The following is a 22,377-nucleotide window of genomic DNA, read 5'->3' on the forward strand; positions in this document are numbered from 1 at the left end:
ATAATGGAGTTATGACAGAACCCAAAATAAAAGCTTCTAAAATTAATAGAATGGAGCACCCAATTCAATTATTTTTTTTTTGTCATTTAATACTTTATATTCCTCTTGCATCTGTTCTGTATAAATTTATTCATGTTTTTGTAGTCTCCCCTGACAGAATTCGCAAAATGTAAGCAATTCATCAAGGGCAGACTTTCATGTTTGCTTCTAAGTCTCCACGCATAGCATAGTGACTAGGGCATAATAAGCACCTAAGGAATACTCTATCCATGTATCAATATAGCTATCCAAATCACATAAGTTTGTTGTCTGATTGTATCTATCATGTATCCCACATTAATGTCTTCCTCTGATGACTCATTATGATGTGGAGGTGAACCTGAATTCTTCAAAGCTCTGCCAATGGAGCTAAAGTTTAGACAGGTGCTAAAGAAAGAGATTAAATACTGGGCTGATGATGGACTACGTCTAAGAACCAGTCCAGCTAGGAGTGACCACAAAGTGAAACGAGGATGGCCACAGTGGACTAAAGTGACCATGAAGTGAAAAATAATTAGCCACAGCAACTCTCAAAGGCTGTCTACACAAACTTCTAGAGGAATGTAAGTGGGGTTAGGACAGAGAGTACCTGTGGCAACAAAAGCATCTATCCTTAAAGTACTGGGGAAAAGTATTGTATGAGAGCTAGAGGAGACAGATGAAGAAGGGATAGTCCCTGCTTTCCAGAAGTTTGGGGGTTCAGAGGGAGAGGGTGTTAGAGTAATGTAATGACATGTCATATGAGAAACACAAAAGGCAGTAAGATATAAGCTCCTTGAGGACAGAGATTTTTGTCTTTGCCTCTCAAGTGTCTAATAGGTCCCTTAAAAATGCTTGTTGATTAAATGAAAGAGTGATTGCACCTACAAGATCCTAATTATCCCTCCTAAATTCAAGTTTTTCCATAGATTCCTTTTTTAAACTGGTTGTGTTTATGATTCATGAAAGAGAAGGGCATTTTCTCAGGAGAAGGCAAGGGTATGGCCTTCATTTCAGTCACCCAGATTCACAATTTCACTTTCCCTCACCCTCCACAATCCTTCGGTTGCCAAATATAACTGACCCTCCCTCCAAACATGTCTCACTTCCATCCGTTTTTCTTTACTCACACAGCCAGACACCAGCCTTGTTCAAGCCCTCATTATCCCTCATCTGGACTACTGCGATGGTCTCTTAATTTGGTAGTAGTAACCCTGCCTCTACTCTCACCCCATTCTAATCTATCTTCCACATGACTGATTGATATTCCTACAGCATAGGGCCAACCACCATAATGCCCCGCTCAAGAAGCTTTGGTCACTATTATTTATGAAATGAGAAACAAACTCCTTAGCCTGGCACTTAAGGTTCTCTCCCTTTGCTGGCTCCAAAAAACCTTTTAAATTTTATTTTACACTGTGTCTCTTCACACGTTCCATACCTCAGCCAAATTGGAGCAGTTTCCTTATCTCCTCCTGCAGTCTCCTGCTCTGGTATAGGTCATCCTCCTTAGTCTAGAATGCACTCCCTTCACATCTGGCTGTTGAACTACTATACTTCACTTTCCTTAAGGCCCACTTTGGGCACTGTTGTCTCAGTGAGCTTTATTCTGAATGAGCAGGGAATCAACAGGTAGACCCTTATTTCAGACCCACCTCTACAGGATATGTCCCTCTATATGCACTTTTTTTTTCCATTTGCCAAATAAAAATGATCCTTTCTCCTCACCTCACACAACCAGTCCATTGATAAAACACTTAGAACAAGAGAAGGTACAAAGGATCTCCACCTATCCGAAGACACATTTAAAAGAGAGGAAATAGTGAGGGAAAAGAAAACCCTATCAAAGAGATTGGAGGAAGCTACAGATTTCCTAGAGTTGACTATAGAGACTCTTAAATTAAATGGCCAACAAGCCAGCAATGTTTGTGAATGTGCACAAGGTCGCTCAGTTTTCACTTCATACATCCCTATTCTTTAACGTGTAATTTCTCATTTTCTTATGACTCCGAAAATCAAAATGTCTAAGTGACTCTTATAAAGAATTCTAGCTATTAAATTACCCAGACATCATCTTTGACCTCACATTTCCATGACTCTAATATAAAAATAATAACATGTTCTATCTAAGGGAGTCTTAATTTAAATCCTTATCCTATTAATGAGAATTTAATAAATTATTTTTCATGTTAAAAGTGTGCCCCTTAGTAAAGATGTGCACAAGCATAAAAAAAGCTGATATTTTTAAAGTTATACTGACTTGTTTAAGCCCCCTGACATTTCTAGCAGAATGTATAGCAGAGTTTTAGAAAGGGCTCACAATCATGCTACAAATGCTGCCCAGCTCCAAAAAGGAAACCATGTCTTTTTCACCTACCAGCAGGCTGATGTCCAGTGTTGGCAGCACAAAAGAATGAGAGAACAAATAAAAGACCTTGTAACACTGAACATACAAAACATATCTCAAAGGACTCATGGAAACCCAACACAAACAATGGAATTATAACCTGAAAATAAAGAGTGAAGGGAAAGGGGGAGAAAGTGTAGGTTTGTCGATGAGAACTGACTCAGAAATATCAAATGAGGTATTGAGATGAGATCATGGATTCAGAGCTGGAAGGGACTTCAGAGCATCATTCAGAGCACCCCCTCATTTTGCAGATGAGGAAACTGAGGCACAGAGGTTAAGTGACTTGCCCAGGGTGAAACAGGTTGAAAAATACCTGCAGTAGGATTCGAGCCCAGGTCTTTCTGATTCTAAATCCAATATTTCATCCACTATACCATGCTGCCTAACCCCCCTCCCCCAAAGAGGTATTTTAAAAATATCAGTTAACTCATTTGCCTCCTTCATCTGAACATCTCTCCCTTTGGAGGGCTGATGTTTCACACATACCTTCTTTCTTTTCTAATTGTGATTTAGCATACAGATGAATCAGTGGCATCAACAATGTAGGTATTTCCTCTACAACTACAAATGGCCACCCCTCCATGCTTCTTTATCCTGTATGATTTTTGTTCATGCACTTCTATATATCCTTTGTTGAAGATTTAGCCAATACATTTCCACTAAATCTTTTAAAATGTCATAAATACCAATCAGTGCAGTACTTGGCTTTGTCATCTGTCACCTGTCCCTATCTTTATCGGACTGGCCCCCCTCCTTTTCCAGTTATGTTTCTCTTGAAAATCTTTGAAAATACTTCATGTACAGAAGTCACCATTAGAAATACGCTACAACCTAACCTACATCCAACCAAAGTCAAGAGAGTCAGGAGGAATGAAGACGTGGCTGGCCTAGACGTAACTTTCCTTAAAATGGAGACTATGGGAAAAATTGATGAATCAGAGGAAAGGGTCATTGGCGTGGAGTGGCACATAAACAGGTAAACTAAATTAATGATGAATTCTCCTCTAACTTTAAATGAAATCCAAACAATGGGTGTCCAGTAACTCTTGCTAAAGCTATGGTTTAAAAAAAAAATCACTGGAACTAGGTCATAAATTTGGGGTCTACTCAACCTATATATTAAAAAACAACAAGGAAAATCCTTGTTGTTTATTCTTTGTTTCTGAAGAGGGTCAGTGACATCATGGGGTGACTTCTTGACTTGTGCATGAATTGGATTTAAGTGAGGCAGAGTTACAAAGTCATCAGTCTCACTGTTTCTTGTAGAATCATCAACAAGACACCACAGTGGTGATGGTCCCAGGATGCAGTGGATAACCTTGGCATCTCTAATGTCTGACCAAGCTCTAAGCATTCCACAACACCTGCTTCAGCCACCTTCATGGCCATTGGAACAAATAGTTCTCATTCCCCATTCCAACCTGGAAAGTCTTCACGTGCTTGACATAGACATCCCTCTGAACTCATTGAAAGGAAAATTCTATTAAGTTGCCTAAGGCACAGAGCAATTGAGAGACCCAGAGTTACTAAGCTAAGAAGGGTCAGAAGTGAGATTTAAACCCATTTGAACTATCTTGCCTCAAAGTCAAGTACATCTTTCTTTATACTGCCCCTATCACACAACCCCCTTTCCCCTTTACATTTTATAATCTAAAAGAGTAAACCTCAATCGAGTCAAGAAAACTGAACTTAACAAAGTGTCAGTTTCACTGCACAGAAAATCACCGATGGAAACCTGGAAGGCTTCAAAGGCCATTTAATCTAACTCTCTCATTTGACAAATAAGGAAATTGAGGCCCAAAGAATGACCTATCCAAGGTCACTCAGGTTAAGTGGTAGAGTTTGGATTCAAACGTAGGTTCTCTGACCTTTCGCTCTTTTCATTTCTTTATTCCTCTATATAATCTGGCCATTCTTGGTCCAAATCCTCTCTCCATCTTACTCCCTGTTTCTCAACAACCCCTCTGAATCTCACTATTTCACTTGAAGACAGTTGTCTTTAATGAAAACTGACCTCACTCATGATTCTTCCCATCTTGATTACTTTCTTTTAATTATCTTTTTAGTTATATTTTAAATTTGAGAAATGTTTGGAGATTCTTCACATGACAAAAATTGAGCTATGGAGAATTGGAGTGGTTTTCTGCCTGCTGGCAGTTACCATAAACACCTAAGAAATATTCTTCTGGAGCTTACTAGTTAAATGAAAAGATGACAGTGGTAAGGATCTCATTTAACCATGTGTAAACATTAATTTAACAAACATCGACTGTCATTTTTTTTTAAATTTCTGGTCATGAGAGCAGGAAGGAATACAGATAACTGAAATCCACAGCTAATCAGAAAAACTCATTTCAACATGAGGTTTAATGTCCTCCATTGCCCAGTTGTTTGTTTTAAAGCTGCTTACATGAAGCAAAGTCCATAGATTTTATTTTACCTTTTTCCTTTGCCCACATCAGTGTCAGATTGATACATTAGTGAGACACAAAATGTTTAAAGGGCTAAGAAATGGGAGAACCAACCACAAGGGCCCCAATAAGCCACAAACTCAGGCACTAAGTAAGCAACATCTGTAAACCTTTCCTATCAGTTTAGTGGGGTTTCAAAAACACTGAAGAATATTCTCACGTCAAATGAGACCATTTCAAATGGAATTATTGTCTCTTTGACACACTGTAATGCAAACCTTTATTTCTAGAGCAAAACACTATAGCCACCTTATCTGAGTCTCTTCTAAACTTCCCAGTCTCAGGAACAGAACCGAGTGTTTTCATCAGAACCTCTTGATATCCAGGTATTGTCTACATGGGCAGCAAAATTGCTGTTACAGTGCAACATAATTTCAGTGCCTGTACTAACTCCTGCAGTCCACTAAAGAATCAGAAAACTTAGTATCAAAAAGTACATAAGAAAAAACCACACATGGCAAATAAAGTACCCATGTCTTTTTTGCTTTTGCTTTTCGTAGTTGCATTTTTTTAAAGATAGTATTTATTTATATCTTTTGCTTTTACATCACCTTCATTTCTGAATATATCCTTTAGCCCTCTGTTACCCGGTCATCTCTTGGAGCAAAGATTAATAAAAGAAAGGAAAAAAATGCAAATGACTAACCTACACATCAACCAAGTTTGATAGCATATGCAAAACTCCGCAGCTATCGTTTCTCACTTTTGCAAAGAATAAACAGAGGTCCTTTCAAGGCATTCAAACTTACAAACAAGGCAAGCAATGACTGAGCAAGACTGCAGAGAGTCAGTGATAGATGAAGCTTGCTACCCAATCTCCTGACAGAAATGATCAGTGGGTGATGCCAAATGAGACATGCATGTTTGGACCTGGCCAATGTGTGGACTTGTTCTTGATTTTGGTTATTTGTTACAGAGGTTGATGTTATTTTAAAATCAAGAGCAGGAATTGGAGAGAAAAGGGAGTAAAAGATAGTAATGACAAAAAGGAAGAAAGAAAAAAAAAGGTGTCGGAGCATTTTAAAAGACAGAAAAGGAAAAAAAAGTTCGGAGGGTGATGGTTACAAGAAGGATAACTTTGAAATCAATACATCAAATTTATTACATGATTTTTAAAAACACAAGCTGTAATAGATTTATGATTTCATATACGTATAACATTTTTTCAGTTCCTTAAATAGGGAAATGTGTGTGAATTGCTGTTTATTAAATTCTGAATGACAAAAACTAAATTTTTATTTCTTCTCCAGGGCTGTTTGGTCATTATAATTACACAACATACATACAAGTAATATGTAATAATACATACAAGTAATAATGAGATGGTAGAGGTGGCCTGGTTCTGTATCCTCAGAAAGAATATCCCGATCTATAAAGAAGTGCTTGATCCCCAAAATGGCAGTGATACTTTACAAACAAGGGATAATAGATAGATGTTTGTTGAAATAAATAGTAGTAGTAGTAATAGTAGTAGTAGTAGTAGCAATAGTAGTAGTAGTAGTAGTAGTAGTAGTAGTAGTAGCAGTAGTAGTAGCAGTAGTAGTAGTAGCAGTAGTAGTAGTAATATATTATTCGTAACTTTACAGATTTATCCCACTTTATCCTCACAACAATCCTGGGAGGTAGTTGCTATTATTATCCTCATTTTACAGATGAAGGAACTGAGGCAGACAAAAGTTAAGTGACTTGCTTGGGGTAACAGCTACTAACAGTCTGGAACGGGATTTGAATTCAATTCCTCCTGACTTCAAGTTTGGCATTCTATCCACAGCTTCACCTACCTTTCTCTAGTAGAATATAAGATAAACCTTGGTATAAATGCTATGGCAAATCTCTTTCCATTACAGCTTTGTCAGGCCACAATTCCTGCCCCCCCCACTCCCCACACCCTTTTCTTCCTATTGGAGGAAAAAGTCTTAAGTGTGAAAATCCTAGATTTATTTTTTAAATTCATTTTGTAATTTTATGTGTTTGTGTTTTTGGATGTTTTACATCAATTGACGGGATCCTATGCAGGAAAAATCCTCAACATTCCTTTCTATAAAGTGTACAGCTGTTCAGTTGTTTCAGAAACTCTTCGTGATGTCATTTGGGGTTTTCTTAACAAAGAGACTGGAGTAGTTTTCCATTTCCTTCTCCTGCTCATTTTACAGATGAGGAAACTGAGACAAACAGGGTTAAGTGACTTGCCCAGGATCCCACAGCTAATAAGCATCCGTGGTCACATTTCAACTCAGGTCTTCCTGACTCCCAGTCAGGCACTCTATCACTGCCCCAGAAATACTTGACTTTTATAGTCACCAGGCCTTCTATTATATATCTTTTTTCTCAATGTCTTGAGAATCTTGAAATACAAAGTCATGCTTATTTTGGAACGGGCACACTAAGGTCATTTCATAATGACATTAATAGAGTTCATCCAAATTCCACTACATTGAATGCTGTAACAAGCTCAGAGGCCACACCCTGGTAAACCATCTTGGCATGTCTTACCCCAAGCATGTGAAGACTTTCCTGGGCAGAAATGGACAGATGAAAAACAATTTGTTCCAATGGTCATGACTGAGACTGAGAAGCAAGTACTGTGGAGCACTTAGACCTTGGTCAGACATAGAAGACCCCAAAGTCATGCACTGCATCCCAGGCCATTGCCAGTCATCCTGACTTTTGTCCTGCCACTGGACTTTGATGACTCAGGAAAGAGAGAGTGAGTAAGGCTGATGACTTTGTGCAACTCTGCCTCACTTAAATCCAAATCAAGACACTGTGATGTCACTGGTCTTCTAAAATGAAAGATGAACAACATTACAAACCCCTATGGTAACATTGTTGCACCAGTTCAACACCAAGAAGTAACTACCATCTGTAACACTCTAACTTTTCCTAGGATCAATTAGTAACCTTTAAAAAGAATAAGCTGTACTGTACATTTCAGAGTACCCCAACCTTTGTCACTGACAAATTGTAATGGAGTGGCTCAGAAAATGCTACAGGATTGACCGAGGAAAAGAGTGGGTTATCAGCAGTGTTCTCCAAACCCCAGAACTCAGTTCACTTGGCAATATGCCTGGGCACATAAGCCTCCTCCGGGAAACACACCCAAGGAAATTCGTCAGAACACCTGAATCCAAAAGTCACACGGTGACAAAGTCCTACCTGTATCATCTGCTCTTACTTCTCCAACACTATAATATGCAAAAATATCAAGAGGTTACTTTCTAACTCCAAAAGGAAAGCACAACTTTGCCCCTCCCTGACTATGCGTTGGTTAGAGGTAGCACCCCTCCCCCCCAATAGGATAAAGGCAGATGTACTTCTCAGGGTTACTGACCAGCTGCTACCTTGTTGTCCTCACAGCTCAGATACCCCTGACTTACTTAACACTCATGATCTCTACCCCTAGCTTCTTTTGGTACTTTTGTGTCTTGGGTTATTAATTTAGAGACATTACAATGTCCCTTGGACTTGCACTTGCACTGGCTTTTACAGATAAAAACTTTCACTGTATGTTTGCCCTGGGATGACACTTTTTCCCCCCAAAGCAAGATTTATAGTGATAAAAGGCTACAAGAAAATTGAAATCAAAAATCTTTGCCAGATAATTCTTTATTTCTTATCTCAGTTTTCCAACTTAAAGGTGAGATCTGCTCCTTCCTTTTTATGCCATTCAACTTCCTCTTTTTCATGTCAGTTCTAATTCCACAGTCAAATTACTTGCTATGGAAACAAAGATTTGAGTTCATATCTATTTTTTATTCAAATAAACAGATTAAAGAGCTGCTAGAGATTTTCAGTCATGAATAACCTGATGGATTATCTTTAATTCTGTCCATTCTCCCATTAACTTTCCAAATGCACTGGGATGATGGCTTTATAGAAACCATTTAACCCTAACAGGTAAAGGGAGGAAGCACAGAATTTGGGCCCAGGTCCTCTCATTTCAATCCAGGGTTCTTTTGGCTGTGATACACTCCAATTAGAGGTAACTAGATGGCACCATAGAATACAGAGTGCTAGGCCTGTAAGTCAGGAATACCTATCTTCAGATGACCTCACTTACTATCTGGGTGACCCTGGGCAAGCCACAGGACTTCTGCCTCAGTTTCCTCAACTGTAAAATGGTAGCAATAATAATGATAGCATATAATTCTCAGGGTTGTTGAAGATCAAACGAGGCTAAGTGCTTACCACAGTGCCCAGCACATAGTGTGGTTTGTCTTGGTTTAGAAGAGGACCAGTGACATCACAGAGTAATGTCTTGACTCATGCATGGATTGGATGTAAGTGAGAAAGAGTTTCACAGAGTCATCAGATTCACTCCTTCCTGAGACATCAAAAGTCCAGTGGGCAAGACAAAAGTCAAGAGGACTGGCAATGGCAAGGGATGCAGGAGATGATCGTGGCATTTTGGATCTCTGACGAACTTCCAGGCTCTCCATAGTGCCTGCTTTAGCCACCTTCATGGCTGTTGGAACAAATTATTCTCATCTGCCTATTTTGTCTTCATGTGCTTGGAGTAGGTATCTCCCCAGCTCACTGACAGATTTATGGCCTGTCAATTACCCTCAACCTGATTTAGCCTGTCAGCCAAAATAGTTTTTACCCAGATGTGACTGGTGCACAGGTTATAGCTTTTTGGAGCCACAGGTGAGAGCTGGGTGACAGGTGGACACCAAAGGTGGATGAACAGTCCTGAAAAGGGCTTGGCAGCCCTCAAACCAGATATGCTGGTCCTCTCTGCACACCCCATACACCACATGGGAGGTGCTTAATAAATGCTTGCTTCCTTCCTTGTATCAATTCAATCTGGTCAATGTCACCTCATTTGATTTTTGATTATGGAGAAAACAGGAATATTATAGAGGTCCCCAAGAAAACTTTCTTTTTGTTGGTTTTGTATTAGGCCCTTTATTCTCTCTGTACCCTCTCTCTCAGTATTACCATTAGTTGCAAATGTTTAATTATGGTCTGTATGCATATGACTCCTAAATCTGTCTATCTAGGCTTATGCCAGAGCCTCATCATCTTATACTTGATGAAGACCACCACCTGGATGTCCTGCAAGTATAGCAAACTCAACATTTCCAAAACAGAGTTCATTATCTACCTCTCTAGAGCCAACACCTACCTCTAAAATTCCTTATTTACCATCAAGACCACCACCTTGCTCCCAAATATTCAGGTTTACAACCTCAGAGTCATCTTTCACTTCTTTTCCACATTCCCCATTTCCAATCAGTTGCTAAATCAAACTGTTCCTGCCTCTCCCTCCCCCCTTCACATGTATCCCCTCATCTTCTCTCACATGGAGGGTCACCACCCTAGTCAGGCCCCTATTACCTCTCAGAGAAACTACTGCCATAGCCTCCTGATTGTTCTCCCTGGTTCCACTTTCTCTTCTCCACTGTTTCTTCCACACAGCTGAGAAAAGAGTTTTCCTAAAGTGTAGATCTATGTAAGCTCCTGCTCAAGATAATCTTTAGTGACTCCCTTTAGGATAAAATAGGATTTCATTTTTGTATTAAATGAAATAGCACATTGCAAACCTTCAATCACTGTAAACGGCAGTTATTACTATTAATAATTATAAAATATAAAGTCATGGTCTTACCCTGTTGATCACATACTGAAGAGGACAAGGGGCTTCAGGGCAATGGAGAGATCAGGGTTCATCTAAGAAGCATCACTGTTTCCTGTGACTCAGCTTAGTCATGGGAACAGGCGAACTCAGCTTAGCACAGCAGAGTCTTCACAATCTGGCTCCAGTCTACCCTTCCAGACTTATATCACATTACTCCCCTTTATCAAGTTCACTAGCTGCCATGCTGCCCAGCCCAGGAAAACTTAAGCTTTTCATACTTAGAATTCCCATTTGGGGGCCCTGCTGCAATGTATAGTGCTTGCCTCAATTGACCTCTATGTTTAGCTCCAGGTTCCAGCTACTCTTCACAGCCTGATTATTTCTTCCACAGCGATCATGCCACCACTCTCAGAAGACCCACTATTGTGTCTTTCCCCACCCCACCCCCTATCCCTTCTAAGTTTCAGAAGCTTAATCAATACAACTTTGGCTCCAATCAGCACCCCTAAAACTTTCCAAATGAAATGATCCCACCCTGACTACCACTGCCCTAAATGTTCTATTTTCCTCTAGCAGAATGTTAAGTTCTTTTGACTAAAAGGGGAGTGTCTTTTGTATCTATATCTCCAAGCTTAGCAAATGGTAATATGTTTCATATTAATACACGCTCTTCATTCTTTCTTTTCATTTATCTAATCTTGACTGGACCCTCATTTCAGCAAAGCAATCTTTTTATTTCTCCCCATTAGATTCTTCATCCTACTCCCCTTGCTATTTCTCTTCTCCCTTCATGGGTCCCACAACTCTCCCGCTTCTCACCCTCTCAGAGGAGGACCTCATCTTTTAGTTTACTTAGAAAATTGAGGTTACTTGTTCTGAGCTCCATCTTCTTCCCTTCCCAAATGCCCTTGACATTATCATCTCCTCTCATCTCCTTTCCTTCAGACTCTAATAAGGGAATAGCTCTACCCCTCACCAGCAACAACAGTTCTGCATTACCCTGGATCCCAGCCCCTCCTGGGATCTGCCTTCACTCAGCCCTTTCTTTCTCTCTCTCTCTCTCTCTCTCTCTCTCTCTCTCTCTCTCTCTCTCTCTCTCTCTCTCTCTCTCTCACCCTTTCCACCACAAATTTCATGACCTTTTCTCAGTCCACATCCTTTTTCACCTCTCAGCTGTATTTGGCACTGTTGGTCACCCTCTCTCCTCCTGGATAATTTCATCTTTCTACATTTTTGTGACACTATTTTTCTCCTGGTTCTCCTGTTTCTCTGACTACTTTTTCCTCAGCTTCTTTCACTCAGCCATTATCCATAGCTATCTTTTTCTCTCTTGATGAGCTCATCAGCTTTAATGAGTTCCTTCCTTCCTTCTTTCCTTTACCCCCCATCTTGTCCAGGATGAAAGGGCAGGAACTATTCATAGGTTTGGTCCCATTACTGAGTGGCAGTGCAGTATGACCTGCTCTATTTGCATTATGGGTAAGTTTATTCCTCCTTAGACTACTTGGTGGCCCTCTGCTCCTCAGGACTCGCTGCATTAATACCCAACATATTTCTCATCTACATCACCCAATGTCATTCCAAATTCCTGAGCTCAAGATGCCTGCTAGCCCCAGCCTCCCAAGAAGTGCGAATTACAGGTATGCACCAATAAGCCCAACCCCACTGGATATTTCAAACTGGATGTCCCACAGATATCTGAGGTGTAGGATGTCTCCACCCCAAATCATCATTTTCTTCCCCTCTCTCCCAAACCCAGTTGTCTAACAAACTTCCCTATTTTTGCTGGAAATACCACCATTCTTCCTAGATCCCAAGTTCATAATCTTACTGTTAGCCTCAATTCCTCCCCACTCCCCCCTCACAGCACCTCTTTCTTTCTGCCCTCTCCTATATATCCCCTGCCCTACTTCAGGGCTCATCTTACCCAAACTACTGCAACAGCCTCCTAGATGTGCTTCCTGCCTCACCTTTCTACTATAGCCCACCTTCCTCTAACCATGTCATTCACCTACTCAATTAACTTACCTCTAGGACAAAATATAAAAACATAAAATGTAAGCTGTGGATTTTTCCAGACTCCCTTTCCTATACTCTCTAAGCCAGTCAAACTGTCCATCTCTTTGCTCCTCTGCCGTGACACTCCAGATCTGACTCCCATGCTTAGGTGCTCCCCTATGACTACAGCGCACTTGTCTTTACTTCACTTTCTTCAGGAGTCAGCTCAAGCACCACTTTCTACAGGAAACCTTTCCTGTTCCCAACTGCTATTGCCCTCCCTCTATAACATTGTATTCAAAGACTATATTTGTGTGTATGTATATATACACATAAACATATACATGTGTACACAAACATACATATACACATAAATGTACACACATGTGTGTTTGTGTGTGTATTCTATATAGACAAAGTAGGAATCAGGATTCTTCAATTCAAATGCTCCCTCAAATACTTACTAGCTGTATAACTCTGGACAAGTCATTTAACCTTTCTCAGCCTCAGTTTCCTCATCTGTAAAATGGGGATAATAATAACACTTACCTCCTAGACTTGTTGGGAGGATCAAATGAGATAATGGGTTTTTTTACATTTTGCAAACTTTAAAATGCTATATAAATACTAGTTTTTACGATTATTATATTACATATTGTCTCTCCCACAGAATATATGCACTTTAGGAGGTGAGATTTTTTTTTTTTTGCAAACACAGAGCTTATTGCAATACCTGGAACATATTAAGTACTTAATAAATGCCTTCGTATTGACTAATGCACTTCACCTTTCAGACAAATTGACCAACTTATTGTTCCTAAAATTCAGTATTCCATTTAAAGCCTCTGTGTAGGTTTTACCATGTATCTAGAATAGCCTACCTTCTCACTTTCACCATTTTGGCTTTCAGGTCTCAACTTACATGCTGCCTCCTGTGGGAAAGCGTTAATGATCTTCCTTTTTGTTATTGCTTTCCCCATTCTGAGGATTATCTTGTATTTATTTATATGTATATATTTATATTATATGCCTCTTATACGTAAGCACCCAGCAGGAACCTGGAAGGGATGGGTTTTCATTTCTGTCTCATGAGGGACCTGGTGCCTTACGGGAAGCCCTTCTTCTCTTCCCTACTCAACCTTTGCTTGGCAGATCTGACAATATTTTAAGCACTGAAGACCTGTTATCTGATCAAAGGAAGAGGGCGATGACCCACACAAACATACAAAAATATTTATAGCAATTCTTTTTGTTTCAAAATCGAAGGGGTGCTCATTGACTGAAAAATGGTTGAACAAGTTATGGCATATGAAAATGATGGAACAATATTTTGCTATAAGAAATGTTGATGGGGATGGTTTTACAGAAACCTGGGTAGAACTGTCTGAACTGATGCAAAGTGAGGCAAGCAGAACCAAGAGAAAAAAGAAAATAATGACAACCACATGTAAAGATAATCAACTCTGAAAGACTCAGAAACTCTGATCCACACAAGGACCAACCAAACTTCTAAAGGACTAATGATGAAATAAACTATCCACCTCCAGGTGCAGAGCTAAAAGAATCAGAGAACAAAGTGAAGTACATTTTTTTCTTTTCCTTCACTTTCTTCTCTTCTCTCTCTCTGTCTCTTTCTTTGTCTCTGTCTCTCAGTCTCTTCTCTCTCTCCCCTCTTCCTTACTTCCTTACTCTTGGCAGTGGCTAATGTGGTAATTTGTTTTGTATGACCATACATATTTGTAATAGGTTTGTTTTTCGTGCCGTCTCAGTAGATGGGGGATGGGAAGAAGAGAGGAAGAAAATTTGGAACAAAACTGAATTTAAAAAAGAAGCAGAAAAAGAACTGGTTACTTAAGCACTAGGATAGAATGGAAGAAAGGAGAGAAAGAAATAATTGGATACCACTAATTGGCAAAGTGGAGTTGGAAGCCATAAGGTCAAGGAGCTGCCTTTAAAATACAGTGTAGTGACTGTCAGGTTTAATGCACATGAGTAGTAAAGAAAGTTGCTCCTGCCTGCTTTCCAGAGGGCATCTTGGGTACGGACAGAAAGAGAGTGCTGTGAGAGGCCAAATGGGATGATGTAACATGCATTCACAAAGAGGGCAAATGGGGTGCTATATGAACTGGAAGTACATTTGGGTTCCCATAGGACAACCATGAGTCTCAGATATGCCTTGGAAAGTCCTGATCTCAATGTGCCCCTGAAGCCCAAGGCCACTGTGGAATGTGATAAGGGGAAGTTAACACTGCCAACCAGCCAGGAAAGAGCGATCACTTCCCTGAATTCTGCCTCCCTAACATGGAAATGATCAGACCTGATATTCATGCAGATAGAAGACAACTGAATTTGAAAATCAAAATTCTGCAGAAAGAGAGGGAGGAGGAGAAAAGAAAAAAGAAAAACCTTTTCTGGAACAAACCTTCAAGTTCTGTAGCAGGAACTGCTCTTTCTGAAGTGGTACATTTGATCTTATTCAAGGCATTCGACAACTCCAGAGATCTTTTTCTATTTTCTTCTTGTAAAAATAACAGTCTTTCCTGAAACTTCAGAATCTGGTTTTTATAAGTTTGGGCATCATTTCCTGCAAAAAGAAAAAGTGAAGATTTTTCTCTCCTCTATAACAACAAAAGCAATGAAAAATTCAAATTATACTCAACTCCATATCTAACAGTAAAATTAGATTAGGTAACTTTGTCCTTATCCCCTCTTCAACACTCTCCTTTACTACCTGTAACCCAATTTCTGCATTCTAAAATTCCACATTTCACTATTCTACTGAAACTGACTCACCCAAGGTCACCTTTACTCTCAGTTCTAACCTTTCTAGACCTTTCAGCTGCACCTGATATGGCTGACTATATACCCCCTCACTTCTGAAACATTTTCCCCCTTTAGCTTCAAAAAAGCACCGTGCTCCCTTGATTCTCCCAGCTTTCTCTCTGATTGCTTTTACCGTCTAACCTTGGGTATTTTTTCAAGGTTTCCCACCTCTATTCTTCTCAATCTACACCCATCTTCTTTCAGTTCTCAATCATTCTCACAGTTTTGACCACAATATACCTGCATGTAAATAATTTTGTTATTTACATCTACCCCTGGCTTCTCACCCTTGTTCCAGTACCATATTTCTACCTCCTTAGAAGGCACCTTCCCTTAAGTGACCCTATAACACCTGAAACTATCCCTAAGTCAAAATCTTCACTACAAAAATGAACCTCCTTTCCCAACATCTCCATTAATGTCAATAAGGTTAATCCTCCAAGATCCCTAGAATTATATCTTCATGTGAGTTTTTATTCCTTCTTTAGTCAGACTCTCCTTTTCATGTATCTGAATCAAGTATTTCAGAGGGAGCTGGGATGGAGTGCTGCTCCTCAAGTCAGGAAGACGAGTTCAAAACTGTCCTCAGACGTTTACTCACTATGTGACCCTGGACAAGTTTGCCTCAATTTCCCCAACTGTAAAACAGAGATAATAATAGCACCTACCTTCAAGAGTTATAAGGATCAAATGACCAAATATCTGGAAAGCACATAGCACACTGACTGGAACATAGTAGGTACTATATAAATATTCCCTTCTCTTTTTCCATTAGTCTCCTAAAGTGGTCGGTCTCCTTGCCTCCAATTTCCCCATCCAACATATAACTCCTAATCTCTCCTTCCTACATTTCAGAGAAGCTTCCTTAAACTCTTGCTTTTTTCATGGCCTTTCCAAGCCTCAGTTTCCACAAAAACAATGACTACAATACCATGAAGAAAAATAAAATAAAATGTTAGCACTGCATCCAGATGAACTGGTCCCACAGAAAATAGGGGGCAACACACCTCCCTCCTGTCAGTAGAGAGATAGAGACCTACGGGATTATAACGTTGCAGACATGGTTCTGCCAGTTAGGTTTTGTTCATATATATTTAACAAAGGATTAAAGGAGAGATGCATGTTGGGAAGCAATAATGATTTTAAAAGTATAAATACAAATTAATTGGGGAAAAGGAGGGGATGGGCCCAGAGGACCTCTAAGATCTCATCTAGCTCCCATTCCATGACTGTCCTTTACCCACTCAAAAATCCTCATTGACTCTTTACTTCCAACCTTTTATTTATTTTTTATTTTATTTATTTTATTCTAAACTTGAGAACAAAATTTCTATAACATAGTAGAATAGGGAAAAAAAGATGATTGTATATGAAACTGCAAATCTGTTATGTACAACTTGCTATTCCTTTTAAATATATAAAAGTTAGTAATTTTTTCCCTTCCCTCTCCTCCCCTCCCCACCTTAGAAATGACTACCATTAGACACAAATGTGTGTGTGTGTGTGTGTGCGTGTGTATACACATGTATATGTAAAACACCATTCTGTACAAAGTTCTATTTATCAGTTCTTTCTCTGGATGCAAATAGAATCTTCCTTCATATGTCCTTTGTACATAATTTGGCTATTCAAAATTTCTTAGTCACTCAAAATTGTTCTTCAAACGATATTGCTATTACTGTATACAATCTTCTCTTGGTTCAAGTCTGTCTGTGTTTTACTAAGATCACTGAACTAAGCATTTCTTATAACACAGTACTATTCCATCGCAATCGTATACCATAACTTGTTCAGACATTCCCAAATTTGTGAGTATCCCTACAGTTTCCAGTTTTTTGCCACCACAAAGAGAATTGCTATAAATATTTTTTAACATATAGGCTTTTTTTCTCCTTTTTCCCTGACCATCTTGAGAAACAGACCTAGTAGTACTATTACTGGATCAAAGGGTATGAGCAGTTTAATAACTCTAGAGATATAGTTCCATATTACTCTACAAAATGGCTGGATTAGTTCAGTTCCGCCAACAGTGAATTAGTTTCCCATTTTTTCCATATCCCCTCCATTTGTCACTTTCCCCTTCAATCATTTTAGCCAATCTGATAGAGGTAAAATGATATCTCAAAGTTGTTTTAATTTAGAAATTAGAAATTTAGAATCTAAAATTAGACATCCAAATTTAGAAATTGGAGAAATTGCATTTCTCTAACCAACAATGATTTAGAGAATTTTTCCATATGTCTATAAATTGTTTTGATTTCTTCATCAGAAAACTGCCTGTTCATATCCTTTGATCATTTATCAATTAGAGAATAATTCATATTCTTACATATTTGACAAAGTTACTTTTATATTTGTCTTTTAAAAGCTAAATTCCTCAGTTTAGTAACCTATTTTCTCCACAAACTTCCTTCTGCCCGTGCCCTGAAAACAGACTCTCTACTCACATTGAGTTATTCCATTTTCTGTTCCAATCCTTCTTCCCAGCCCTTAAACAACCAGGAAAACAACTCAGTAAACCCTACTTCTGTGTAACTTATGCCATTTCCTACAACTAAAATGAGCCCTCCCCCACACATACATGCCTCTCGATAAAACCTGACTCAAAAATTCTCTATTCTGAAGATGTCTGATCAAATCCATTTATACCTTTACTTTATTATAAATTTCCTCACTATTTACATAGTTCATCTATTTTGTATGTTTTGTTGTTGTTGTTAGTAATAGCTTTAAAATTATTTTTTCTGAATTGTCTCATGGCATCTGTATTGTGCTCCTCTGGGGTGAAATCCATGTTTGTCATTTGACTCAATTCAACAAAAACCATGAGACTTTAGCATATGGTAAAGAGCTGTGGATTTCTCAAATCAGGCTATTTATGTTGGCAGCTAGTCTAAGTTTGCTCTGGGACGGAAGTTTCAAGGTTTCCTCCAAACTAGTTTTTCTTCTTCCTTTATCAAAACTTTCTAAAAATGAATGTGAATATTCTAAATAGGCTCTGTAGTACGCACAAGCTCTTGTACCCTTTTTTGGTGTGATCTGCCTCTAAGACAGGATTTTTAACCTGTGGTCCATGAACTTGGATGGGGAAAAATATTACATCTTTATTTCAACCTAACTGGTTTCCTTTAGAGTACTATTTCACAATATTTTATTGCACTCATTTAAAACATTATCCGTAGAAGGCTTAACCAGGCTAATAAAAAAAAAAAAGGTGAAGGGCCTTCTTTAAGATTTTTCCAAGCTAAGTTTGTTTTGGATGCTACATCAAATGGACTGTATTTTAAAAACTTTTGTCTACTCATCAAATTTGTTGCCACCAAAAGAGTTTATGGTGTTTTTCAATGAGTTATCTCCAACTCTTTCAACATCTACCAAAGGGCAGATGTATGATGCAGCCTGTTTAGACCAAACCCAGAGAAGTGAGAAAGACCATGGAGAGAGACAGCAAAAGTGACCAAAAAGATGAATTTTATTAGCGTACACTCGAGCTCCAATTCTATTTAATCTGATCTACTCATGACTGACGTTTTCAAAGGGCCCTTAATTCTGCTTACAAATTATAGACTGATAGATCTATAAGAGGCTTTAAGTGGTTCAGTAAAAAAAAACCACAGAGCCCCTAACTTTCACAGTTCATCCAAAACTGGCCTGCTAACAGTTTAGCACCTAAACATACAGGTAGCTTTATTTCAACCTAGCCAGGGCAAAGCAGGGAGACAACGAGACACAATATAAATGTCTTGTATTCTTCTTGTATGAGTTCAGCAAATTGCTTTGTGAATCAGCAATAAAGCTTTATATTTGCTGAAATCCTAGAAGTGACATGAAGTACTTAATAAATGTGAATTGAACTGAAAAAAGCAGCTAATGTCCAATTCTGGTAAAAACAAAACAAAACAACAACATAACTTTCTAGGGTGATGGGCTTCTGTATACACATTTCCCCAGAAGGCTTTGAGAAGCCTGCCAAGAAATCTAAGTGAGCTGTGACTAAACTCTATCCCTGATAATGAATGGGTGAAGCCAAGACTAGGTGGAACAAGGAGCCAGAAATCCAAATAAAATCTGCCACAGGAATCAGAAGGGCACGTTGCAGCGATCTTTTAGTTAGCTATCTCTATCTTTCCACATGGTTAAGAACAACAAAATGAACAAACAAAAGAGACATTTGCAGCAATATAGCAATACAACAAATAACTAGAAACAGAAAGGTGTGGCACCTGTCCTCAACTGTGCTCTCTGCTATGTAGCAAGCCTTCCCCGCCATTCCCTAGTTCTAAATATCACTTTAGTTGCTCAAGGATTGCCATCATGCCTCGTGTAGTGACTGTTCCAAAACTCGTACTCTCTTCTGCCAGTTCACAATTGTTGCCTCAATTACAGGAGATGACTCAATCTACTCCTTTGCTAAGAAGAATCACCTCCATTAGCCTCGTAGTTCCAACTTCCTCATAGTCACTCATTCTTTCTTTCCTCTGTCCTTCTGGTCTTTGATCCTCCATGAGAGCAACAAATGCTGCTGACTATCATATTTCCTTGTTTTATATCTAGCTTCATATTAATCATCAAATACTCCTGGAACAAAGTTATCTCTGCTGTCATATCTTTCATGGAATTTTATGATGCTAACACACAGATGGGAGGTTTTTAAGGCGGCAGTGCTTTTATAAATAAAAATAATATGCTTTAAAGTACAGAGAATGCAATTATTTCCTAGTGCATATTACTTGTGGCTGTTTTTAAGTGTGACTAAAGATGCAGGCTCTTGTGGGTAAATATCATTTGTATAAGTCTGTCTGTTTCCTCCTCAAATAGTATTTGCATTAATCTTATAAACTGACATTTACATATGCTCTGTCATTTGCAAAAACACTTTCCAAACATTCTCTCATTTGATCCTCATAAAAATCTTGAGAAGTATTTACTAAAAATGTACTATTATTCTCATTTTACAGATAAAGAACATGAGATTCAGAGAGGTTGTGACTTTCTCAACAATATAAATCTAGTAAGCATCAGGGGCACAATCTGCCTCTGCCTCTACTGAGTCTCAGGTCAGCAGTTTTATCAGTAACTCACCAAACAATGCTCACCAAAAGGATACAGGGAAAGAGCTTTGTAAACATCAAAAGCTTCATAGAAATAGAAGCTTTAGAAAGCTATGAAATTCATTATTCATGTGAGTATCCTTTTCACAAAAACTGATTGTGTGCTGAGACAGGAGAGGCATCCTGGAATAGTGGAAATGGAGCTGGTCTATGCTGTGGTCTACTGGCAATGTAGGCAAGACATGGGACTCAAGTCTTGCTTCTTGAAACATCCTGGCTCAGTGATCCCGAGCAAATCACTTATTCTCCCAGTGCCCCAGGTGACTCTCTAAGACTAGAAGCTGCAAAAGTAGCTGCGGATCTGCAATGGTGGAAGGAGTTTTCAGATCAGGAATTCTCCATACCAATGAAATCATAGCTTTCAACCACATTAAAAAAATAGTGGGACACACAAAGGATCTTAAAATTTTAATCTTAAAAGAAAAACTGCAAATTATTAAAACCAACATGAAACGCTCCAAAACGCTAATAATAGAGATACACAAATTAAAACAACCCTGAGATTTTATCCCACACACTAAAAATTGGCAAAAATGACAAAAGATGGGAATAGTCAGTGTTGGAGGGGTCCTTGCAAGATGGACGTTGCTGTTGGAGCTACACAATCATTCTGGAAAGCAATTTGAAATTACCCAAACAACATGGCAAAAACATGCATTCACTTTGACCCAGAGATTCCTAGAGGTACAGTAACTGATAAAAAGATTCTACTCACATTAAAGCACTTTTTGGGATAGTAAAGAACTAGAAACAAAGTAGATGTGCATCATCTGTAGAAAGCTAAACAAACGGGGGTAAGTGAATGTACAGGATCATTACTTTGCTGCAAGAAATGATGACTATAGAGAAGCAAGGAAAGACCTCTGCAAACAAATGGAAAGTGAGCAAAGCCAAGAAAACAATATATACGACTGTAACAATGCAAATGGAAAGAACAACTACAAAACAATCAGAAATGGATGGTACAAAATTTAAAAGAACAAGCTTCGTCCCAATAAAGAAATATAAGATGCCATCTTTCCCCATTCTTTACAGCTGTCTCTGGATGTGAACAATGCAAATAAGGGCAGATTTTTCCTATGTACTAGATTGACTTTGTTAAATACTTATTCTCACTCTAAAAACTTTTTTTTTAAATGATCTGTTGTAGGGATGGCTTAAAATCTATTTAACAAAAATGCCAGGACACCAAAAAAATTAGGAAATACAAAATGGCAGAAGTCCTGACAACCATCTTCTGAGATAACCACATAATAAAATTAGAAACAAGATCAAGTTTATGTGGAAAGAGCATGAGACCAAAAGTCAGTCTCAGGTTCTAGTCCTAATCCTACCACAGACAGCTCTGTGACCATAGGTAAATCATTTAACCCCTTGGGCTTCAGTTTCTCTACCTGTAAAATAAATAAGTTCAAACTAGATGTCCTCAAATACTCCTTCAAGTTCTAAAACTCTAGTCTATAAAAAGAAAAAACCGGAGATAACCAACCATTTGGAAATAAAAACCACCTTTTCTTTCTTTCTTTTTAATGCCTAATAACCTCTCTAGGGGGCAACTGGTCAAAGAATGATTGGAAAAAAAATAAAAGACAAATAGTATCAATTTTTAAAAGAATACAACCTTCAAGAAATGAAAATGAAAGCCATGAGGTTTAACATTCAAAGTGACAGAAATAAAAACTGTAAAAATCAATTCTGGCAGGTGTACAGGCATAGCAGTAACCCAAATAAGTTATCATGCCATTGGACTCAGTAATCCCACTACTAGTAACAGCTCCATCATATCCAATCAGATGTACTACAGGGACCACAGAATCAGATATTGTGCTAGAAAGAACCTCAGCAATCACCCAGTACAATCCTTTCAGTTTTGCACATGAGGCAACTGAGGTTGAGGAAGATGACGGGATTTGCCCAAGGTCAGACAGATACTAAGCATCAGGTGCAGGACTTGGACCCAGGCCT

General features: G+C 38.7%; 1 protein-coding gene across 1 annotated transcript in view; it reads right to left on the reverse strand.

Annotated features, from left to right (window-relative positions):
* Positions 1-22,377, reverse strand: part of MGAT4D (MGAT4 family member D) — a 126,276-nt gene that overhangs the window by 75,251 nt on the left and 28,648 nt on the right. Inside the window, exon 2 of the mRNA XM_072621101.1 lies at positions 14,901-15,062. Within this exon, the coding sequence (XP_072477202.1) occupies positions 14,901-15,062 (162 nt within the window). The remainder of the gene's footprint in view (positions 1-14,900; positions 15,063-22,377) is intronic.

The sequence above is a fragment of the Notamacropus eugenii genome, chromosome 6 (assembly GCF_028372415.1).
Source record: "Notamacropus eugenii isolate mMacEug1 chromosome 6, mMacEug1.pri_v2, whole genome shotgun sequence".
Lineage (NCBI taxonomy): Eukaryota > Metazoa > Chordata > Mammalia > Diprotodontia > Macropodidae > Notamacropus > Notamacropus eugenii.